The sequence below is a fragment of the Mastigoproctus giganteus genome, chromosome 1 (genome assembly GCF_048544385.1).
Source record: "Mastigoproctus giganteus isolate SK-2022 chromosome 1, ASM4854438v1, whole genome shotgun sequence".
NCBI lineage: Eukaryota > Metazoa > Arthropoda > Arachnida > Uropygi > Thelyphonidae > Mastigoproctus > Mastigoproctus giganteus.
In genome coordinates this window covers 48,795,161-48,817,294 of record NC_143575.1, presented here as the reverse complement: position 1 = coordinate 48,817,294, position 22,134 = coordinate 48,795,161, and the positions used below count along the sequence as shown (strand labels likewise).

The 22,134-nt window shown below is 36.3% G+C and overlaps 1 protein-coding gene across 1 annotated transcript; it reads left to right on the top strand.

Annotated features, from left to right (window-relative positions):
• Positions 1 to 1,231: 1,231 nt before the first annotated feature.
• LOC150090776 (thiol S-methyltransferase TMT1A-like) lies at positions 1,232 to 16,215 on the top strand. The gene is made up of 2 exons (XM_090371793.1): positions 1,232 to 1,602; positions 15,979 to 16,215. Exons 1-2 carry the CDS (start codon positions 1,264 to 1,266, stop codon positions 16,213 to 16,215), a joined length of 576 nt encoding a protein of 191 aa, XP_090227919.1. The 5' UTR covers positions 1,232 to 1,263.
• The last annotated feature ends 5,919 nt before the right edge of the window (positions 16,216 to 22,134 follow it).

Below are 22,134 nucleotides of genomic sequence, written 5' to 3'. Positions count from 1 at the left end.
TTTTGACTGCTACTTGTTTGACGATATTTATTTATATCAATATGGTGTATACTGTCGCATTAAGAACGAATTATCTCCTAGTTGTTCTGACAGTTGACCGGAAGACGTAAACACATAAAGGCTATTACCCAATGTGATTCTTGCTAACTTTTTTTTTTTTTTTTTTTGCGAGAAAATCACCTTGCTGATTCAGTTTCCGATTGAGTTGAAAGAATCGTGGTGAATGCTAAGGAAAAACGGTAATTTTATAAATTATACACGCTGAATATTTGTAAGTGCTTTACTTCGTCTCCATGACCTTTGAATATTGCCTCTAAATTCAGCAAGCGATGAAGCGCATCTACAGATAGCTCCATTATGATAGAAAAGTTATTTTGAGAATTTCTTTTTGCTCTGGTAAAATATCTAAACTGATAACATAAATTCTTTTAACGCCAGACTATTAATATTCAATGTATAATTTTCCTTTTCCCCCCTCCAAATAACATACCTATACATAAACATCAATTTATCTGCAATTATTTGGGATAACAGGGGTAGGAAGACGAAGGAGAATGGAGGATGCGTTAACGCTTACTTATCTTAACACGAAAGAATCATACTTCGGTGTTAATTCTTTTACTTCGATACACTTGTTTATAACATAAGAACGACTTTTGAAAAACTTGCCCCCGAAGTGAATTAATATATTCTGTCTGTATATTAATTAATAATAATAATATACTGTTGTATATGTTCTGTAAATAGTTTTCGTAACATGCAAAACGGTAACTCACAATAACAATAAATATATATTCATATTTATTTATATTAATAATATGAATTTTTTTTACTGAATTTGACTTATGGAGTGTGACTTATGCAAGAAAAAAATTAAACCAGTTTTGCTTTTGAAAGCCCGTGACCGACTCCTATTTTTGAAGAGAGAAATAAAGCGCCGTTTCTTCAAGGTCAGTAGGACACAGCATGAAATCGTCTGCTCATAAAGAATAAGGAAGTGAGAAGTGACATCGTTTAAATTTGAAATCGTTTCGTTATTTGGTCAGTAAGCGCAGCATCATGCAGAAGAAACAGAAACATAGAATGGCATATATTTTATTGAATTTTGGAATGAATTCAACGGTAATAATGATTGTTAGTTTATTTATATACTGGAAAAGCAGAACTATACAGAAATGGATATTTGCTTGGGTATTTGGAGGATATATTTCAAATAACAGTAGTAAGCATATAAGAAGTAAAAAAAGGGAATTATTCTCTGCAATGCACAGAATAACCTCTGCGGACCCTGAACTTCGAGCAGAAGGTCCTGGGGCAATACGCATTCTTGAAATTGGAATAGGAAGTGGAACAAACCTGGAATTTTATCCACACAAATGTCGTTTGATCTCTGTGGAGCCTAACCCATTCTTTGAAAACTATTTTAATAAAAATGTCAAAGATTTCCCCCATGTGATAGTTGAAAGGTTTATGATTACAGTAGCTGAAAATATGAAAGAAGTTTCCAATGACAGTGTGGATGCAGTTGTGTCAACTCTTGTGTTATGCTCGGTAGCTGATGTGAAAACAACGCTACATGAAATTAAGAGAGTTCTGGTTCCTGTAAGTAGAAAATCGCATTTTTCTTCTTAGAGTTACTTACAGTATTTACTGATATTGTTAGTAAATTCCATTTAATTAACTATAATCTATATCAAATTAAATCGTATGATTAATAATGTTACCAAGAACCTGTGCGCCCAAGAGGCGTCTTTGTGCAGTCTCATCAGCGCATCCTTCACAAAAGAAGAATAATAGATAATTGTATACGGTAATAATGATTGTTAGTTTATTTATATACTGGAGTAGCAGAATTTTAACATATTTGGCAATGATCAATAAACACATAAGAAATAAACTTTGTAATTATGAACTAAATATGTTCTGACTCTTTATAACAAACAAAAATACTTTATTTTATCAATTAAAATTTACGGCTGAAAGCAAATTCTAGATGATAACGTAATAGACTGGTAACTTTTAGTATCACTTATAGTCAAGTACAAACAAAATTGAGAATACTGTAATTATTCTCGTTTTTGTTTCTAGTTTATAAACGTTTTAGTTACCAACATACCCGGAGAACAATGTTGCTGTCGAGTATATTGTGTGTAGACGGGTACAAGAGGGGAGGCCGGGGGGGATAAAGAAAAATGTAATTACTGAAAATGTTTTCCTTAAGATTTCAAAAACTTCGAGTAATAGTTTTTTAAAATTACTTTCCTGTAATATCATAGTAAAACATATTATTTTTATATTTTATGTAACTATTTTCTAAAACTTGACTACTTAATAAGCCCGTGTTTTCAAGTCGTGACTAATTTTTTTTGACACTCGCACATATCAGAAAACGATAAGCTTAGTGGACTTACCTGGATGAAATTTTTTGCAATGCTACAAATCCCATCTAGATTTCTGAAAGTAACCTTCATGACTGGCAAGAATTAAGTTGTAATAAAGACAGGAACTATTACTAATTTCGAAGAAAGAATTAATTTTCCTTGATCTAAGAATATACGTACACAGTATGGCAAAAAAAAGTAATAGAAGTGAATCCAAATAAGGCAAAATATGGATAAGGAAAATATTTTCTTACTCGTCTCCCTCAAAATACTCTCCAGGGGACCAAATATACTTGTTACAACGTTCAAAGAAGCTTTGGAAAGACTTGCAAAACTTGAATTACTCCAATTTAAATTGAGATTCAAAACTGTTCAATTTATTTTTGTTCCCAAGATTGTCTAATTACGGACCTTATCGATTCCTTATTCACATTGAACTCACAGGGTCAATCGAAGGTTAAATTACACTGGTCAACACGTAAAATGTTACGAAAATACCCAATCTTGACTAATTTTATGCTACTGAACACGACAATCACATAAAATTCGTCGTTTGGCTCTTGTTTTCGAATTATCGTTGGGGTTTCATATTAGCGAGTTACTCTACATTATCAACTACGACTCTCGGCAAAACGCATGGCAACCAGTTTCAGTATCACTACGCTCTTGTCACGTGATCGGCTATGTCGCCTCGCTCTGCATCACGTGATAAGTTGTTGTCGCTTCAAATGCGTCTTCAACTCTGTTGCAATAATCCTCAAATACGCCTAGGTACTGGATGATTTGTTCTCAGTGAATGGTTGTTCTCTGTGAAATTCCTACTTTTTTAGTCGTGCAAGATTAATATGCCCAGTAATTGTGTGAATAGTCCGGATGATTTCTGTTGTGTTACGTGGAGAAGTCACGTTAGCTTCAAGAAAGCAACCCTTAACTCGAGACATAAAGAGACCCACTTCTTGTACTTTGGGCGTAAAGTAGGCGACCAGGACTACTGTGCATCAAAACTCAACGCGTGGGTGAATTGAAAGGGATGTTTTATGCCTTTTGCAGTGCCCATGATATGGAGGGAACCAACAAATCACGTCACAGAATGTTACTTCTGAATGGTGCCTTCTATTAGAAAAGGGACAACAATCCATCTGCAAGGGTGAAGTACTAACTATTCCTGAACCACCCGATCGTTTTTCTATACACTCTGATGAAGGTGAAGACACTGATGAACATTAACTTGATATACATGAAGAAGTACAGCAGCCGTCTACGTCAAGGGATCCACCATTTTGTTCAAACCCTATCCTTCTGAACCACATAAGATCGCAGAAAGTGAGCTCGATGACTTCATCAGGGATTTCGAACTGCTGAAGAATAAGGCAGAGCTTTTGACCTCGGGGCTACAACAATGAAATCTTTTGGCCTCGAGGCCACAACAGTTCACCAGTTCACGGCTGCAGGTCGTTTTCTGTCGGCCACTTCGCGGATCGTCTCCTGCATCCTCTCTGCCCTCTTTAAAATGCTTAAACTAATAAAATGTTTGTGCTCGGGACAGAACCGCATCCTCATAAGGGCAACGTTAAACACGATATAAAAGAGTGTCCGTACAAAAAAGCAACTTAAGGTCAACTGGTGGGAGTGCCATGGTCACACTTCTATGCTCCTTTAGGGCTCTCTCTCTCTCTCCACCGGAGCAGGAGAAGGCGCTAGAGAAGCATCGTTCTAAGAGTTTTTGAAAAGCGTCAGCAAAGGCATCCAAAGAGATGATTTTCAGTTTGACGGTTACGTTCTTCTTTATGTCCTTAACATCCTGAAATCTCTCTTTCAGGTACAAATTCTTTGTGACCAACTCATTTGTCGATAAACATGAGTGGTATTGTCTTGATTCTGGAATTCTATAAACGAAACTTTTTAGGCCTTGACGATCTTGAAGTCCACTATGCGCTGATGGTTCGTCTGTGAGTTGTACCCAAACACCCAACACTCACTCGTGACAATGCGTTCGAATAAATTAGAATTGTCTTGACAAGACTGGATGAAGTTTTCCTATGATGACACTTTTCGTTGCTTCTGTTCATCCCGGAGGCTGTGCAGCACAAATTTTGCACAGACCTTCCTTTCCCATAAATCTTCATGCAGAATTTGACGAATCGTCTCCTTATTCAAATGCAACTCATCAGCCATCATTCTGAAGGTCAAACGACGATGTCTTGCTACAAAACAGGGGCTCATATCTGGTGAATATGGGCTTGACGCAGCCAAGGTCCTAAGCTCCATTCTCTCTTTTTTGGTGATTCTCTCTCTCTCTCTCTCTCTCTCTCTCTCTCTCTCTCTCTCTCTCTCTCTCTCTCTCTCTCTCTCTCTCTCAGGTACTCAGATTTTTTTGGCTAATGCAGTATAAGTCTCAGGCTTCCTTGTGACATACGGCTAATGATAATAAAAATAATATATCGAAATTTTCAACTCTGTTCTCATTTCGAGTGGTTGCTGTACCCACTTCTTGGGTTATTGTGAACATTCTCACGTCAGTCCCTAAACCGCTTATACCATTCAAACACACTGGTAAATAAATCATTTTACCAGTCTGTTTGAATTCCAGTTCATTCGTTCGTTGCTCAAACTCAAAATTGTGAGATGGAAAATTAATGCTACTAACGAAACTGGTGGTTACTTACAACCTGTCAGTTGTTGTTGTTGTTTTTATTGTAGTGGTAGGGTTTTAGGAGCATCAGCGACTAAAACCCTATTGCTCTGTGTATATTGTTTGTAAATTGCGTGTGTTCCGAGGTCGATTTACTGTTCGCTTTATAAGAACTGCAGTTTCGGGGGGGAAAAAAGCGTGTCACTCTCGCCAGAAACAGACAGACTAACTCAGCACATTTCGAAAAAGGCTCATAAAAATATCTCCCATCATCGACGGCACTCGAACCAGTGCCGGATTAAAGAAATTGGAGGCGCTGGGGTGGGAGACCTTGGGAGGCCCAAAATTAATAGCATCTGATTATGAGAAAGAAAACCTCGTTCTATTCTTTATCTACTCAATGAAAGTAGAACATTGCTGGAATTTTAGCATTAATAAAAAGATTGTTTATAAAATTATAACCTTTAATAAGTTCACAAAAGTATGGAATTAATGAAGACGTTCACACGGAACATTCATAGGGGAATCATAGCTATGTTATAACATTACACTATACACAAAGTCAGAACAGTTTCTTTCGAGTTTTTTTTGGATGCAAACTTATCAATTGCACTACTAAAATCAGTAAGCCGCAGTTTATCATTTTCCATGCAGAGAATGTTTAGATCACACAACCGATCTTGGGACATTGTTGACCGTAGATCATTCTTTATCCTTTTTAGTCTAGAAAATCATCTTTCGCCAGTACAGTTAGTAACCATTAAACACAGGAACAATCTGAAAATTGTTTTCACATTTGGAGAAGCTGTCCGAATTTTCTCCTGGAATATTATCTGATACATATCTTGGTGGCTGAAATTTTCTTTTTCAGGGTGAGCTTGTTTGACTGACGTACAGGTGAAAGTGCAAGAGTTCATCGACTAGACTAAGGTCAACATCCTTTGGATACTCTTGAATCAACATCTGGAAGCCATTGTGAACCTGTTCCTTGGTTGCTTGCAGGTTTACAAAAAATGAAAAATTTCCAGCTACACTCCTATACACTGTTGCACTTCTGTCCAGGTTGGTTTCAAGAGCATCCATAACAAGGATAAATGAATTTACCCTAAAATTGTCTCTTGGAAAAAGTTCGTCTAAGGCTTCGGGTGCTGTCCCATCATTGTTTTGTTTTTTTCGTACTCCTTGCCTTCTTTTGACAGTTTTGTACTCTACATCCAGTAGAATAAATTTTGCTTGCTGTTCAATTTCATCAAAATTAACCCGAGTGTTTGATATGGACTGCAATAGTGAGCTGCAAATATTTGCACATGTGCTCAATGAAATTTGCAAACTGTGGAGTGCCTTGTTAACTTTATGAAATTGATCTAGAAAATGTGCCCAAAGGTGAAGTATGAAAATAAATTCAAATTCTTCTATTTTCTGTAGAAGATTTTCAGCCTGTCGTTTAGTAACTCCTTTTTCAGTTTCATTACAGTAAATATGACTGAGAGCTTCAACAATGTTAGCATAACTTTCGCTAATAGCTGCAGTAACCTTGGCGTGAGCCTCCCATTTTGAGTCTGATAAATGTTTAGGAACTTTTGACTCAAGAGGCAAGAAATTTTTTAGCACTGCCCATATTTTTGTAGAAGTTGAGAAAAACAATAAAGCTCATTTATTGTGCCAAAAAAATTCACTGCATCCAGGCACGAGTCAACTGCGGTTCGTCCAACTAGATTTAGGGAATGTCCAGCGCATGGAATAAACTTTGCAAACTTGTTCCTTTCCAGAATTTTTTGTTGAAAGCCGTTATACTTTCCAGCCATATTGGCTGCATTGTCATATGATTGTCCTCTACATTTACTGAAATCGATTTCAAGTTCACTGAAGTATCAGCTCAGCCATACTTTCACCAGTGTGATCTTTCAGTTCAAAAAAACTCAGAAAGTGTTCAACTGGTAATCCATCACTAGAAGAAACATATCTAACAATGACAGTAAGTTGATTAACATGGGAAACATCGGGGATTGAATCGACTGATAAACTAAAATAACCTGCTTGGTTGATGTTGCTCCGTATTGATTCTCGAACTTTATTAGCCAATAACTGGATAACCTCTACACGTATGGTTTTGGCTAAGTACGATGGCTGACCAGAGCCTTTTACCTCCATATTTGTGCACACAGAAAGGGATAAAATTTGGCAATTAATTTAAGCAATCCAAGAAAGTTACTATTGTTTGGTGAACCAAATGTTTAATCATCACCCCTAAATGCCAAGCCACGTTCTGCCAAAAGGGAAATCACTGAATAACTCGCTAAAGTACGTGCCTCCAGTAATCCTGCTCTGCTTTGATTTGCTCTTCGAGTTTTGATGTGAGCGTTTGACCACGCTTTCTTGTTAATTATGTTAGCATAGTGTTCGTATGATTTTTAGAGTTTCCATAGGTTTGAACAAGATAAGCGTGACGCAAATCATCGAATGCAGTAGAAGCTAAAGCTGTAGTTGAGGTAGTTTGGTTAGAGAAAAGTTTGCACACAAAACAGCAGACTTTTCTTTTTGTGGGAGAATACACTAGCCATTCTCAAGGGTAGGTTTCTCCCTTTACTTTGGTGGAATGGATTAAATTCTTTGAGCATAACCAGGCTTGGTTTTTGTATATTCGCTTCGATTTGGTAAAAGGTCCATCCCAGTGCTGACATTCCGTTGGACCTTTCTCAATCCAGAATAATATTTCCTCCTTATTCAGTGTGGTCCATAAACCTACGTCATCATCTCTGAAATCACTAGTAGCATGAACAGTTGATATTTTTGTGTCTGCAATGTTAGGATTTTTGTTGAGATCATTTGCTTTGTTTTTCAAGTCTTTAAGACGGTAATGAGCTTGAACTGCTTCTGTTGGTGTAACTATCTCATGGCATGTTTCTTCAGCTCCTTTTGGCTGTGGGTCTTATCACTTTCTCCAGAAGTTTCTGTACTTTTAGTAGTAGTTACTGACAACAGTTCTCCTTGGAGGCTGTGTTCTGTATGTAAACTGGTTGTTCTTCAGAGTGCTCAGTGTAGTCTATTTGATTTTCTTCTGTGTGTTGACACAAATATTCTGTATCTACATAATTCTAAGGAATTATGTAGGGCTGTTTCTGCCTGCTATACAAAGCCATATGGCATGATTGGCTTTAAACGCTTGAGTATTTCTTCTGTTCTTTTTGTCGCTTTCGTTTATTAGCACCACTTTCATATCGCTTACTCATTATTATTTTCACAAAAAGTCAAAATTAAATATTAATGTGATTCACAATGATATAAAAGAATCCTCACTTGTTCTCAAAACGCACGCTATAATGATCGTGATCTGAACACTTGCATTGCTTCATAGCCGATTTTATCATTTGATTCTGAGTAGCTCTAAAGCCTACAGGAACTTTACTAAACAGTAAGTACGCACTTGTGTAACTGTTATACAGTCATAGACTCAGACGTCACGTGTTTAATGTTACTAAGCAACTGGGCCTAGATAGTAAAATCATGGATTCAAGGGAGAGTGCGTTTGGCACTCCATCAATGTGCTCCTGAATTTTGGATTTTTGTTTACACATTATTTTAGCCTACGTACGCCCCTGATTTTTATCGTTACAAATGAAATAAAATTAATGGTAAATTAAAAAAAAATTTTTTTGGCAGGAGGCCAATGTTCCCGTAGATTATGAGGCCCTGGACTGCAGCATGCTCAGCCGATATGTAAATCCGGCAGAGACTCGAACGCAGGTTTTTCCCACTCGGTGTGGGAGGGACGGCTATCTTACCAACTGTGCTACCCACGAGGGCCAACCTTTCAGTCTACTGGACAATCTCTGTACCACAAACTGTTTGGAAGAAGTTTGAACTACAATATTCTCCTTCCATTTATTTTCAAACTCATCTAACATGAGCACTCACCAGAAGGGAGCTCAATATCAGCAGCATGCTGCCTGGAGTCCAGCAGATGTAAGACCATGCCTGAGTAAATATTTTGTATGCTTGCTCTAAAATCTATACCAAATTTTGGACAGAACGGAGAAAAACAGCAGCTTTAATAATAATATCCAGTATTCCATCGTACTGTTGATGAATCTTTAAAGGAAAATAAAAACAAAGTCCCTTTCTTTGGAGTTTTGGAGTGAGGACAGCAACATATGTACGAAATTACAGATGAACAACTATTTTTCGACATAAGCCAGGGTCACAATCTTAAATATTCAGATTTGGTGCGTTACCAAACGAGATAGCAGAAGTGAAAGTGAACAGAAACAAGAAGGTAAAGTGAATAAAAATAAAAAAGCGAAAGTGAACAGGAACAATAAACAAATGTAAACTGGAAAGAAAAATCGAGAAGTGCAACTGCATGTGATAACAATAACAGCCCTTTCATGTGGTGACCACTGCACTGCATTGTTACACCTAAAGTGTTAGTAAACATTGACCGTTTCAGACAGTCCACTGTCCATGGTTATGAGACACTGTTTCCTATTTACTCCACTTCATGCCATCTGAGGTGGTATGAAGTGTGGTGTGTGTGTGTGTGTACTGTGTCAGGGTGGTTCCCAGGCAAAAGCCCATCTCCACCTAAATCATTTTAAACAGGAAATCTGTAAAGTAGACCTGATAAATAAAAAGATAACTAAGAAATAAGAAGACAAAAGCACAATTTTGAAAAGGAATAGGAGGGGGAAAAAAAATTTTTTTTTAAGTTCGTAAGCTAAGTCAAGTGTATAAATGATTTTTGTATAGGAAATAATAAAAGTATATATAAGAGATATATGTTTGTGAGTGTAGTATGTTGTTTATGTCAGGTCACTTTGCCATCAAAAAGCAGCTGGACTTTTCAACTGCAATCTGACGCCTGTCCCTGGCACGAGGAGCCGGACCTGGTACTATATTTAAAAGCTGGAGCGCCGAAGCATAATTGAACACTCAACAGAGAAAGTGCAATACTATTGAGTGCCAGCTGTCCAGACTTGGGCCGCCCAAACCCAAGAACTGAACAAAAAAAAAAAAAAAAACACTGCACTTCATGCCACCTGAGGTGGTATGAAGTGTGAAGTGGAGTAAATGGAAGCTGACCTTATGTAAGAGCTGTAACTCTGGGGGAATAATGAAAACGGAAAGTAGTGGCAAAACTACCATATCGCCAAGTCCCAATGGGAAGGCTGGCTTGGTATGGTTGCTAAAGTTCAAACGTGAGGCCGCTCGGCAATCTGGTGGGAGCCCACAATTTATAGCTTCACTACTGGGAAAGTGGTGTTTTATTATATGCTGACTGCAACCTTTGCACTCTCAATAATTATTATTTTACAACTTTTATTGTGATGCTGATTTAAAACCTGGATTGTGCCTATACTATATCTTACTTTGGATTCGACTTGTTTCTACTTCACAGTGACTATGTTGCAGTTATTGTGATCTTTCGGATATCGAACCTGTCTGTTTTACCACTAACTTTTTTTTTTTTTGTTCTTGATAATTTGGAAATAGATTACTCGTTAGTGTATTTAGCCAAGTAGTTTTATATTGAGCTGAAGATCACATGTGACAATGTCCCATAAACATTCCCAACAAACAAAAGAACATATTCTGAAAACGTACTGTCAATATGACTTTCCCCCGTAGAATAAAAACCCTACCTAAAATTTTAATGAAATGGTGAATGAATAGATAAATCCTTTTAAGTAACCCAAATATAAAATGTGGTTGAAATTTACTTTATGGTGCTTACCCATGGATCTTTGCAAAAAGGAGTGAAGATCTGGTCTAGCTATGCCCAATTCTCGAGTGTAACTTTGTTTCCAGATTTTAAACCAGTGCCAAGGGGATGAACCCCTGAAACTATTTCCCTCCTTTGGCATTGGTTTAAAATTTGGAAAGATTTTTCTGCTTTTGGGGTGATTTAAAATCTAGAAAGATTTTTCTACCTTTGAGGCTGGTTTTAAATCAGGAAGAGATCGCCCAATCAGTCAACCAGAGGTCTGAGCAAGGTCAGCTCTTCACTCCTTGTCGTGTTCCCTCGTGGGTAGCGGTTGGTAGGATTGCTTCCCCTCACAGTGGAAATGACCCAAGTTTGAATCCCGTCAATGACAGGAGGAATTTTTATGGTTCTTTTTCACAACATGGCTGAGTTAGTCGCTCTCAGTCGATGGTAGTATGGTTTTTCTCCCGGAAATCGGGCTTTTTGTCCAGCAAACAGAAAATCAACCTCAGAACACACGCAATTTACAGAAATATACACAGAGAAATCACCATATTATTGGCCTTAGTCATCGATGCTACTAAAGTCCAATAACAAAAACAACTCTTTCTTGTTGCAAAGATCCGTGGGTAAGCACCATAAAGTAAATTTCAATCTAAAATTAGGTATTTTAGATTGAAATTTATCAAGCTATTCCTCCACCATTTGAGCTCTATGCACAGTAGCGTCATGCATGAAAAGTAAACTTGGGCCAACCACACACCTAAAAACTCACACATAGGGTTCAAGGATGTTTTCAGTACCAATGCACAGTTAAGGTACCTCTACGAAAAACATGAAGAGGCATGCGGCCGTTGATCCTTATTCCACCCACATGAGAATACCGCCTGTGTCCCTTTCTGTGATGTTGGAGTGATGGTACTGCATTCCTCGTTGTCTCCAGATGAAATAACATCTAGAATCTGTTTAGGCTAAAATGGAATTCATCAGTAAACAGAACTGTATCCCATTTGCCAGGCTCCAAGTCACATGTTCATGGCCCCAGTTTCAATGAGCTCTGCAGTGGTTTGAGGTTAATGGGATACAAACCACTGGCTTCCTTGCGTAGCCCACTTGAATCGAGCCTTCTTAACAAAGTCCGATTAGAAATGTTTTCACTGATGGCCACAGTAACCTCAAGAGACAATTGATGACAGGCCATTGTAGGGTTCCATCTTGCTGTTAGAGCCAGGTAGCTGTTTTGGTTGACGTAACTCTCGAGAAACCTTGACCAGTTTTTCTCACATTGGTTCCTGTCTCCTGAAACTTTCAATATGCTGAGACAACACTGCGTGGCACATTAAGCCATGCCACCTTCAAGTCGTTCATCTGCTTGTGATTTTTAAGAAATTATCTAAATGATGGTGACTTGCCATCCTCAGTTCTGGAAATGTGGCTGTTCCACTGAGCAAGCCAAACTGAGGAATTATGTGTTGCAACTCATGGTTTCATAGGCATGAATAATTTACATGACGTGTGGCTCTGTAAGGTTTTTATGTCTATTATATCAAATATTCACCTTCGGCAACACTGTTCACGATAAAGTAATTAGGAAAAATATTTGTTTTGTTAAGCAGTAATCTAATCCTTTTGCTGGGATTGACAGAGTATTAAGTCAAAATTTGTTCAATCCAGCATTTTCTTGTCAAGTAATGGTCAAACATGTAAAATATACCTTCCTTTATGTATAGAAATAATTTGAATTTCACTTGAAAAAAAAAAAAATTGAATTTTTATTGTTCATTTTAATAAAATTTAGGATAGTTTGACAAATCTGTTTAAATGACCCAAATGTAAAATTTGATTGAAATCTGTCCATTCGATCTGAGTTGTTACACGTGGACACAGTCAGCTAAACAGTATGTGCTTTACGCATTCGCGAATGTGCCAAAAATAAGTATCGGATACTTAATATTTTATTTGATTTGCAAATGCAAACTCGCAGAACCAACTTTTCTTCTTCCTCATTTATTCCTTCAACTTCTATTTTTTGGAACAATCTCCCTTCCTATGTATTTCTGGAAAATTACAATCTACAAAAATTCAAGTCTAATGTTAGCAAGTATCTTCTTTCATCTTTTCAACCTTCAACACATGCATGGTATTAAGTACTATAGGTTTTAATACCTTTTGTGTTTCAGGTTTTCATAAAAAAAAAAAAAAAAACAAAAAAGATAATTCAAAGCAGTACAGTCTTTCTACACAAATATATTAGGTGCTCTAATACCCCCCCCCCACAGTGAGGTAATACTAGCAAGATTGCACATAGGGCACACGCATTTGATATTATATATTTGGATCTTAGAAAGGCTTTTGATACTGTTGCACATGGAAGACTGTTGCACAAATTGGAGCAGTGTGGCATTGGAGGCAAATTGCTGCTATGGATAAAGGGATGGTTGAGGGGGAGAAGACAGAGTGGTAATCAATGGACACTGCTCATCATGGACTAATGTTATTAGTGTTCCTCAGTTGTCAGTGTTGGGTCCATTGTTATTTTCTGTATTTATAAATGATAATGATGATGGTATATCAAGTTTAATGTCCAAGTTTGCAGACGATACAAAGGTTGGCAGGGTTGTTAAGGACACTATTGACGCTATGCTGCTGCAACAAGATCTGGAAAGGTTGAACAGATGAGCTGAGAGGTGAATGAAGTTTAACTTTGACAAATGTAAATTTGTCAGGGCAACGTATCAACTCTGTGGTACTACACTGACAGTGGTAGAGAATGAAAAGGACCTGGGGTAATTGTGTAGGCAGATATGAAGTTCTCTGAGCAGTGCAGACGGGCTGCAAGAGTATCTCATAGTGTCTTGTCAATGATATACAGGAATTTTTCTAGCAGGGATAAGGTGGTGATTATTCCCTTTTATAAGGCAATGGTCAGGCAACATCTTGAGTACTGTATACAGGTCTGGAGGCCTCATTTCAAGAAGGATGTAGAGTTGCTGGAACGAGTACAGAGAAGGGCAACAAGATTAGTGAATGGAATAAAGCGTTGCTCTTACGAAGAAAGGCTTAAGTTTTGCAAATTACAGTGTCTGGAGACTACCTGCAAGGTGATCTGATAGAGGTGTATAAAGCCTTGAATGGTTTGAGCATGCTCAATGCCTATGGGATTCTTCCTCTTGCTCAGAATAATCACCTGAGAGGGCATAAATTCAAATTGAGGAAAGATATAGATGTGTGGAAATTTGCCTTTAGTAAGCGGGTAGTTGGTTGGTGGAACAGACTTCCATCCCTTGTCGTGGAAGTTGATAGCCTAAATAAATTTAAGGTTCAGCTGGATAGGCATTTCGAACGAACGGAGGGGTAAAGTGGAAGTGGTTTTTTTTTTTTTTTTTTTGGCTGATGCTGCATAAAGCTTGCTGTCTTGCATCATATGCCTCTACTAATGCTAATGCACACGTGACACACCTGTTCCTGCTCATGGGCAATGACTCTCCTATATGCACATATTATCCCAACTGACAGTTTGACCTATCCTCTTAGACTGTTCATTTTCTTTTCACATCAGAAATACTATTTTCTATCGGGAAACAATTAAATAAAGCAAATTTCCAGAATCTATCCAAACACTGGATTATGCACATTTTGGCCTAAGTTGCCCTTGTGCTGATAAACTTCTATACCCCCCCCCCCCTACAGTTTATCTATGCAGATCAGCTGCACAGGAAATCTGCAAATTGGTGTCACTGCACTGAATTCTTTGCCACTTCCCTGCTATGTTATGTTATGTGGTTTTTAGGAGCATTAGCAACTAAGGCCATATTGCTCGAGAATATGCGGTGGTCATTCCCTGACCTTTCCGCATCCTCCGTATTTGGTGGTGACGCCCAGTGGTGTAACTATGTCAATGCAGCCAATGTGATGCATTGGGGTCCCCATGACTGAAAGGGGGCCACTACCCTCCTGCCCGAAACAGAAAAAAAATTTGAAAAAATGTAAGTTTTTAGATGTTTATGATAAAATTTACTATGTCTATGACAATAATTTTTTTTTTCACATAAAGCATGTTTATTGTTAGCTAGCTGCACAGCAAAAGCAAAACTGCTGTGAATAGAGGTGAAATGGTATTAGCTGCTGCTTCCAGGGCAATTTTTAAGGATTTTTTATTTTTACTGAAACAAATATTTTCAGAGGGGCCCACATTTTCTAGTTACAACACTGCTCTTTCCTATTCTTAACAAGGATAAAATTAGAGATGCTATTCATGTCAGCACTCCAGAGCTGGTTATTTAGTTTTTTTATATTTTGCACTAAGACAACAATAAAACCATATATCATGTCTGTAAATTATATACATTCTATGGTTACTTTTCCTGTTTTTAAAAACCAATTTTCCATGGAAAAACTGTGTAATCAAGCTATTCCTCCACCATTTGAGTCCCATGAAAGTTCATCCCATCTACATGCAACTCTAGCCTTTTCACTTGGTGTGGAAATAGAGGAATCACAAACAATGTGCTGGCTATGAGACCATGTTCCAGGGAACAGGAAGAAATTCCAGGGGCTCACATCTGGTGAGTTTGGGCTTGGCACACCCAGGGTCCTAAGCTAGATATCATTTTTCTCTTTCTTGGTGATTCCTTTCTACTTCTCTCTCTCTCTCTCTCTCTCTCTCTCTCTCTCTCTCTCACTCAGGGTAACTTGGGAATTTTTTTTTGTTTTGGCTGGTGCAGCATAAGCCTCAGGCCTCCTTGCACCATATGGCTAATAATAATAATTGTGAGCTGCTAATCAGTCTAAGAGTAACAACCATTGAATGCATAACCAATGGTAAAGCTACCATACTGTTAGGCCCATCCTTGTGAGATGGGGCAATGATTAAGAATGGTGTGGTATGGTATAATTGTTTGAGTAGAGAGACCCCATTCAAAAATCTTATGTGGACTGTCTCAAAATTTGTACTTGCACCTCTGCGAGTGATTCTTATGCAAAAACTACAAACTGTAATTCATTATTTTGATTGTAATAAAGATTACTATAATGGTCAAAAATCAGAGATGAGTACACAACTTAGTTTCTTAGTTTATTGTGGTTTCTTCAGAATTTATGATCTTTTTATTCTGTAATTTGGATATAACAAAAATCCATTAACCAGTATTTATTCATTTATTTATTTATTTTTGATTAAACTCAGCTGTAATTATAGTCGACCTTCACCAGTATTTTTAAATATACTGTAAACTTTTGTAAAGGTTGTAAATTTTTATTTTCAGGGAGGAAAATTCTTTTACTTTGAACATGTTGGATACCAGGCTGGAACGTGGGGAAGGTGGTTTCAAAACATCATTGAACCACTGTGGAAGCTGACAGGTGATGGTTGTCGCCTTACCTGTCCTATTTCTGAGAGTATTCAAGGTGCAACATTTAAAGATGTCACAGAAGAACAAACTCACATACTAAGTGAATTTTATTTAATACGCCCACATATAGTTGGCATAGCTACCAAATAGGATTTTGAAAACTGCCTTCTCTTTAATTTACTAGGCAATTCTCTTTCTCTTTCGGACTTCTTTTTTGAAATATTATTAAAGTGCAGAATGGAGCATAGGATGAGAGAGAGAGAGAGAGAGAGAGAGAGAGAGAGAGAGAGAGAGAGAGAGAGAATGGACATAATGGAAGCTCCAGTCTAAAAGAGGCTGAAGGTTCCTACGATTTTTGTCAGCATCTCCTATTCCATCCATCTCTGAAGCAGTGTAACTGAATTTTTGCATTTTCTTTAATTTTTACACTGTACATATATTTAACCCACTTCAATAAAGTATTCGCTGATTACATAATTATTTTCTACTTTACTATACAATGTAGTAGTAGAAAAAAAAAACTTCTTTTCACAGAGAAAAATCTCATTCTGTTACAATAACAATTTCAAACTTTTTATCTCATGTCTTAAAAAGAAAAAAAAAATCTGCTTCATCCATGTTAATTTTTGGACACAAATGAAAATGTTTCCACTGCAAAGAAAAAAAACCCCACTAGGCTCTTTTGCTTTCAGTATTATTTTATTTTATTTTTGGGTAGCTATTATTAGTTTACAGAGAAATCACGAGTGGGGTTTGCTTTGGAATCTGTCAGGAGGAATGGCAGACCATACATGCTGCAGTCATTCATTAACAGAAAGCTTACCTAGGAGGGTGGAATGTCTTAGCAGCCCAAGGGGACTGGCACAGTATTGAAGTGAGAGCAGTGACATTAATATATGTCCAGATACTTTTTGGAGAGCAGTGTGTCACAGATACACTTATATATCCACATACACATTACCCTATCAAAAGTATGCAAACATCATAGTCACTATATTTAGAAAAAAGAAAAAAAAATTACAATGAGCAAATTAATAAGGAGAAGGTCCACCTTTGGTTACAATGACAGCACTAATCCATCACAGAATGTTTTCAACCAGTTCCTTGTAACAGGAAGATGTCTTTCTCCAGAGCAGTCAACAGTTTTACTGCAGAAGAGGGATGTATTGGTTTTGCCTTGATCTGGCATTCCAGCTCATACCAAAATGTTCAATCAGATTCAGCTCTGGACCAGTAAGACAAGTTGTTGGACTTTGTTTTCCTCTAGCAAGGATTTTACACTGCTTGCAGTATGGAATGGAGCATTATCAACCAGAAACAAGGACGGCCATTTCCATAGCCCACATTGCCCACACTATCAGAGTGTGGGCAATGTGGAATTATCTAAGATGTCAACATTGACTGAACAGTGATAGTTTTGGAACTACAACCCATAGTCCAAGTCCAAACCACAAGATGCAACCTCCACCTCATTTGAACTTCATTATGAACACAGTACACTGCAATAAGTTATGTTCCCCCAGCATTTTCTAAATGCAACCATGCAAAGGCGATTCATTACACAAGACCTATTACTTTTCTTCTAAGGTCCAAGAACGATATCCTGGCCGTCACTGTAAATGACGTCTGGCATTTGTTGGCATGATTGGGGCTTATAAGCAGCAGCTCTGCCACACACAGTGCAGCTTCATACAGAATTCAGATGCATTTATGGACACTCCTGAAACACTTAGGCACAAGCTGTTTTCCAAGGACTTTGCTTGGTTCACTTTACTAAATTCCTATTTGTGAGTTTTTTGGCCTACCTATCATTTGTGCCACTTGCATTGCCCTAATTTCTACCATATTTTAATAAATCAGCTACATAGACTTTTGTAAGGCTGAAATTTGTAGCTGTTGCAAGACAACAAATTACTGAATGGTATTTGATGATTAAACCTCTTTGAAACTGTTAACTCCTTGCTTGATACTCCTGTGTCCAGCAAGGGTACTCCTTATTCTGCTTGTTTACAATATATCTAATGTTTCTGCACACTTCCTGTTAAGCAAACATCTCCTTCGCAATGATGGGAGGGATAAATAAATACGTTGATAGGTTACTGTATATATACATTGGACAACAGTAACAAGGAAAAGTAATAGAATTTGTATACAGACACAAAATTATGTAAAATTAAATGGAGAAACATTACTAGAAAAAAATTTAATATTGAATATGATCTCATGAGCTTTAATGGTAACAGAAATACTCTGAGACACTTTCTTTGGTATGCGGGCACTGGAAACTTGCTCTTCAACCCAGAAGGCTGCAGCTAGTTCTCTTGAATTAGAATGCTCTTTTCTTGTTCTCAACTGTTGTTCAACTGGATTCAGTTCTGGGCTCTCAGCTGAAAGTGGTAGGTTCACCATCATTTTTTCCAAACCACTGCTGCACTGACAGTGTTTTGTGATATAGAGTATTGCATTACTGATACAAATACAGTCCTTCTCCAGAGAATTTGTACAAAGCAGATGAAGAATTATTCAGTTTTTTCACTTTCATTGATGAATATGAATGTCATCAATGAAAGTGAAAAAAGTCATCACACCACCATCATTGTACTTTAAGTGTTATAGTACGATTCATCATTCCACATCACATCATATTCTAACACAGGGAGACAGTCAGTTTATAAGTAGCTGCATGACCATCTTAACCTCTTCTATAAAGTATTTTTAGTATAAGTATTAGTAGCAGCAAAATGATGCAGAGAAGCAAATTTATACTGCATCAGCAAAAAAAAAAAAAAAAAAAACCATTTCATTTGTCCATTCATTCTAATCCTTCCTTAAATTAATTCAAACTACATAATAACATGTGGAAGCTTGTGCCAATCAATTACTCACTAGCTGAAAGCAAATTCTGTACATCTATCCTATAATCATTCTTTTCAAATTTAAGTTTATAGATTCTCTTGTCTGTGTCATCATAGATAGAGTAAGGATGCTATCAGCATTTAGTTTACTTAATCCATTTTGCACCCTAAACACTTCAATCAACTCACCCCACGGATGACTAATTTCCAGATTCTGCAATTTACTAAATTCAAGAATTTTTTGGTAAGATTACTACCTTGCACTCCTGACCAATCTTGATGCCTTTCTCTGCACCCTTTCCAACAGATCTATATACTTCCTAAAAAAGCTTCCAAAAACTATATGGTAATCAAGCTAATCAGAGCTTTATATAATAGGATAATCACCTTGTCCCTGCTGTCAAAATTTCTGTTTATCACTGATAGAACTCACGTTGGACTGTATGGTTAGTCCTAAGTCTTTTTCATTCTTCACTGCCCTGACTGTATCACCCAATTCTAGGATTAGAATATCACTATCCAAATAAGTACCTTGCATTTATCAATGCTAAATTGCAATTGCCATTCTTTATCCCATTTGCTTAATTTATACAGGTTTTGTTGGAGTATGATATCCTAATTACTGCCATTAATCACTCAGCCAACCTTTATATCATCGGCAAGCTCTGCCATTAAACTTGATATGTCTTCTTCAATATTGTTAATAAATACAGAAAACAGTAACAATAACCCATAAAGGGCAGTAGTGATTGATAACTGCTCTGTCTTTTCTACTCAACCATCCCATTATACACAGTGGTAACTTGCTCTTAATGCTACAATATTCCAATACAGCAGTTTTTCATGTGGAACAGTATCAAAAACTTACTGGCATGGAAAAGTGTTTTTGAAGGTGGTTTTTTTTTTTTCCTATATAAAAAAAAAAAAAAAAATTTGATTCTAAAACTAATTCAGCTGTGTAATATTATAAACAAGTTTTAAAAAAAAATGCTTATCTTTTAGTCATCTAATGAAAATCATTGAAAATGTAATTTCAGCATCTTTGATATGTATCTGACAAGGGGGGAAAAAAAATTTAAAGACTTGTATTTGTAGCTGTGTTAAAAGTGTCTAAAAGGTGAGCTAAAAAAATCCCACATGACCAATTAGATTATGAATTTTTAAAAATATCTACTACCATTGTGTATATGACATTTTATGTTTGAGCACTGTTGATAATGAAAAACAAAGGGGAAACATTTGTTCAAGAGAGTGATATGGGTTTCTAAAGGTTGCAGTGTGAAAATCAGTATGCAAAAACAGTTAGGTGCTATATATATTTTTTTAAATGACTACTAATATTCATAAAATGTATTCAACTATTTACAGTATATGAATATACATTGGTTACTACATTTACATTATTATTAACTAGGGGCAAAATATTTCCAAAAGTTGGGGCCTAGAAAAATAAGCCCTCCTATATGGTTAGCTCATGCAAGTTTTATTTTATTTTTTTAAATAACTGCTGATTTTATCAATGCGATATTTTATTTCTATAATTCTTAAAACTACTGAATAGAAAAAAAAGTTCAGTCAGAAGTGTTGATTATGCAGTTGCATTATAAGTGACAGTTCTCGTGAGAAGATTGCCTCTCATAACTACTTAGCTTATGAAATATCTTTTGAGATAAAAAATCACTATTATACTATTAAGAAAATGAGTATATGTTATTTTTGAAGTTGCTGTGGTATTATTGACAAGTAATGAAAAGAGCCCCAAAGTTGGGGTTTAAAAAAAAAATTACAGTGTGAATACAATGTGTTACAAAATTTAAAAATATTAAACAATTACCACATTTATGAATATGATGTGTTATTTTTGGACTGCTTCTAACTAGAAAAATAAAATTAAGAAAAATATCTATTCATGGTTATATTATAAGCTTTTAAAGCATGGGGCTACCTGCTTCTTGCAACCACCATTATGCTTTGGAACAGCCCACAGAGCTCTTCTACAATGCTTGTGATTGTGGGTTTTAATTTATTTCTTCATTTTCATGTGAGTTATCATTAGTCTGAAACCACTTGAAAACTGTTATTTGGTGAGTCAAGTCAAGAATCACTTCAGTAACGAGCAGATGCACAGGTTGTGAGACTTCTCAGATTTCATATGTTGAATAAATATCTGTTTTCATGAATGTGTTTATAAAACATTTTTATTTTTAAAGGTGTTCAAAACAATATTAAGTGAAAATCAGACAAGAGGAATTTAATTTTTTTTCTCAAATGTATTTAAAAAATTTAATGTTAACTTTCTACCAATTACTTCCCTTATCTTTGCAAAAATGTAAGGATGCTTGTCTGATATTCCAGAAACAAACTTAATGTTAACTTAATATTCTAGAAGATAATATGGTGCTCACCATAATGAAAAGGTTGCCTCCCTCCCTGTTCTAAGGATGCAGAGTGAAAACTGGCCACACAATATTTACATTATGAAGTTAAATAAATAAAAAAAAAAAAACCTAATGTCATTATGAATACAATATTTTATTAGAGGCCTGCCCACTGTTAAAAATGGGGAAAAATGAGGGAGAGAAGTATGTAAAAAGTGTTTTTTTAGAGATCCACATGACCACCCACATCTTTTTTGAGTAAATATTTACATACGGGGCTAAAAAGTATACCATGGTATTAGAAAACAAAATCCTAAAAAAGTATCCGAGTGTTCTGGTTTGAACATTATGAGAAATCTTAGATTTCTCATATATGGTCAAACCAGAATTACAAAAAATAATTCCTCCCCACCACTTCCAATTACATGTTTACAATACTTGTGTGTATATGATTTTAGGCCATGTTTACAATTGCAGGAATTTTTACAAAGAGAAAAATCAGCAAATTCACATCATTTTTAAAATTCAGCACAATGTAACCAACAATGTTCTGGCTTTGATGAGTACATTGCACTGGGTTTTATTATGACATCAATACAAACTGAAAATATTTTATAATTAAAGTGACAAAAATTAGTTAAATGTGTTCTATGGCTAACAGAAAACAAAATAACAGTCCATGATGGAAAAAGAATTGAACAATGAAAGGCAATAAAAAAATACATTAAAATTAACTGAACTTTAAAATATTAAACCAGCACATGTTTGATCATCATTTCAAGAACTAACATCTTAAATTTAACTTAAAAACTTAATAACTTTCAATTTTCTCTTTC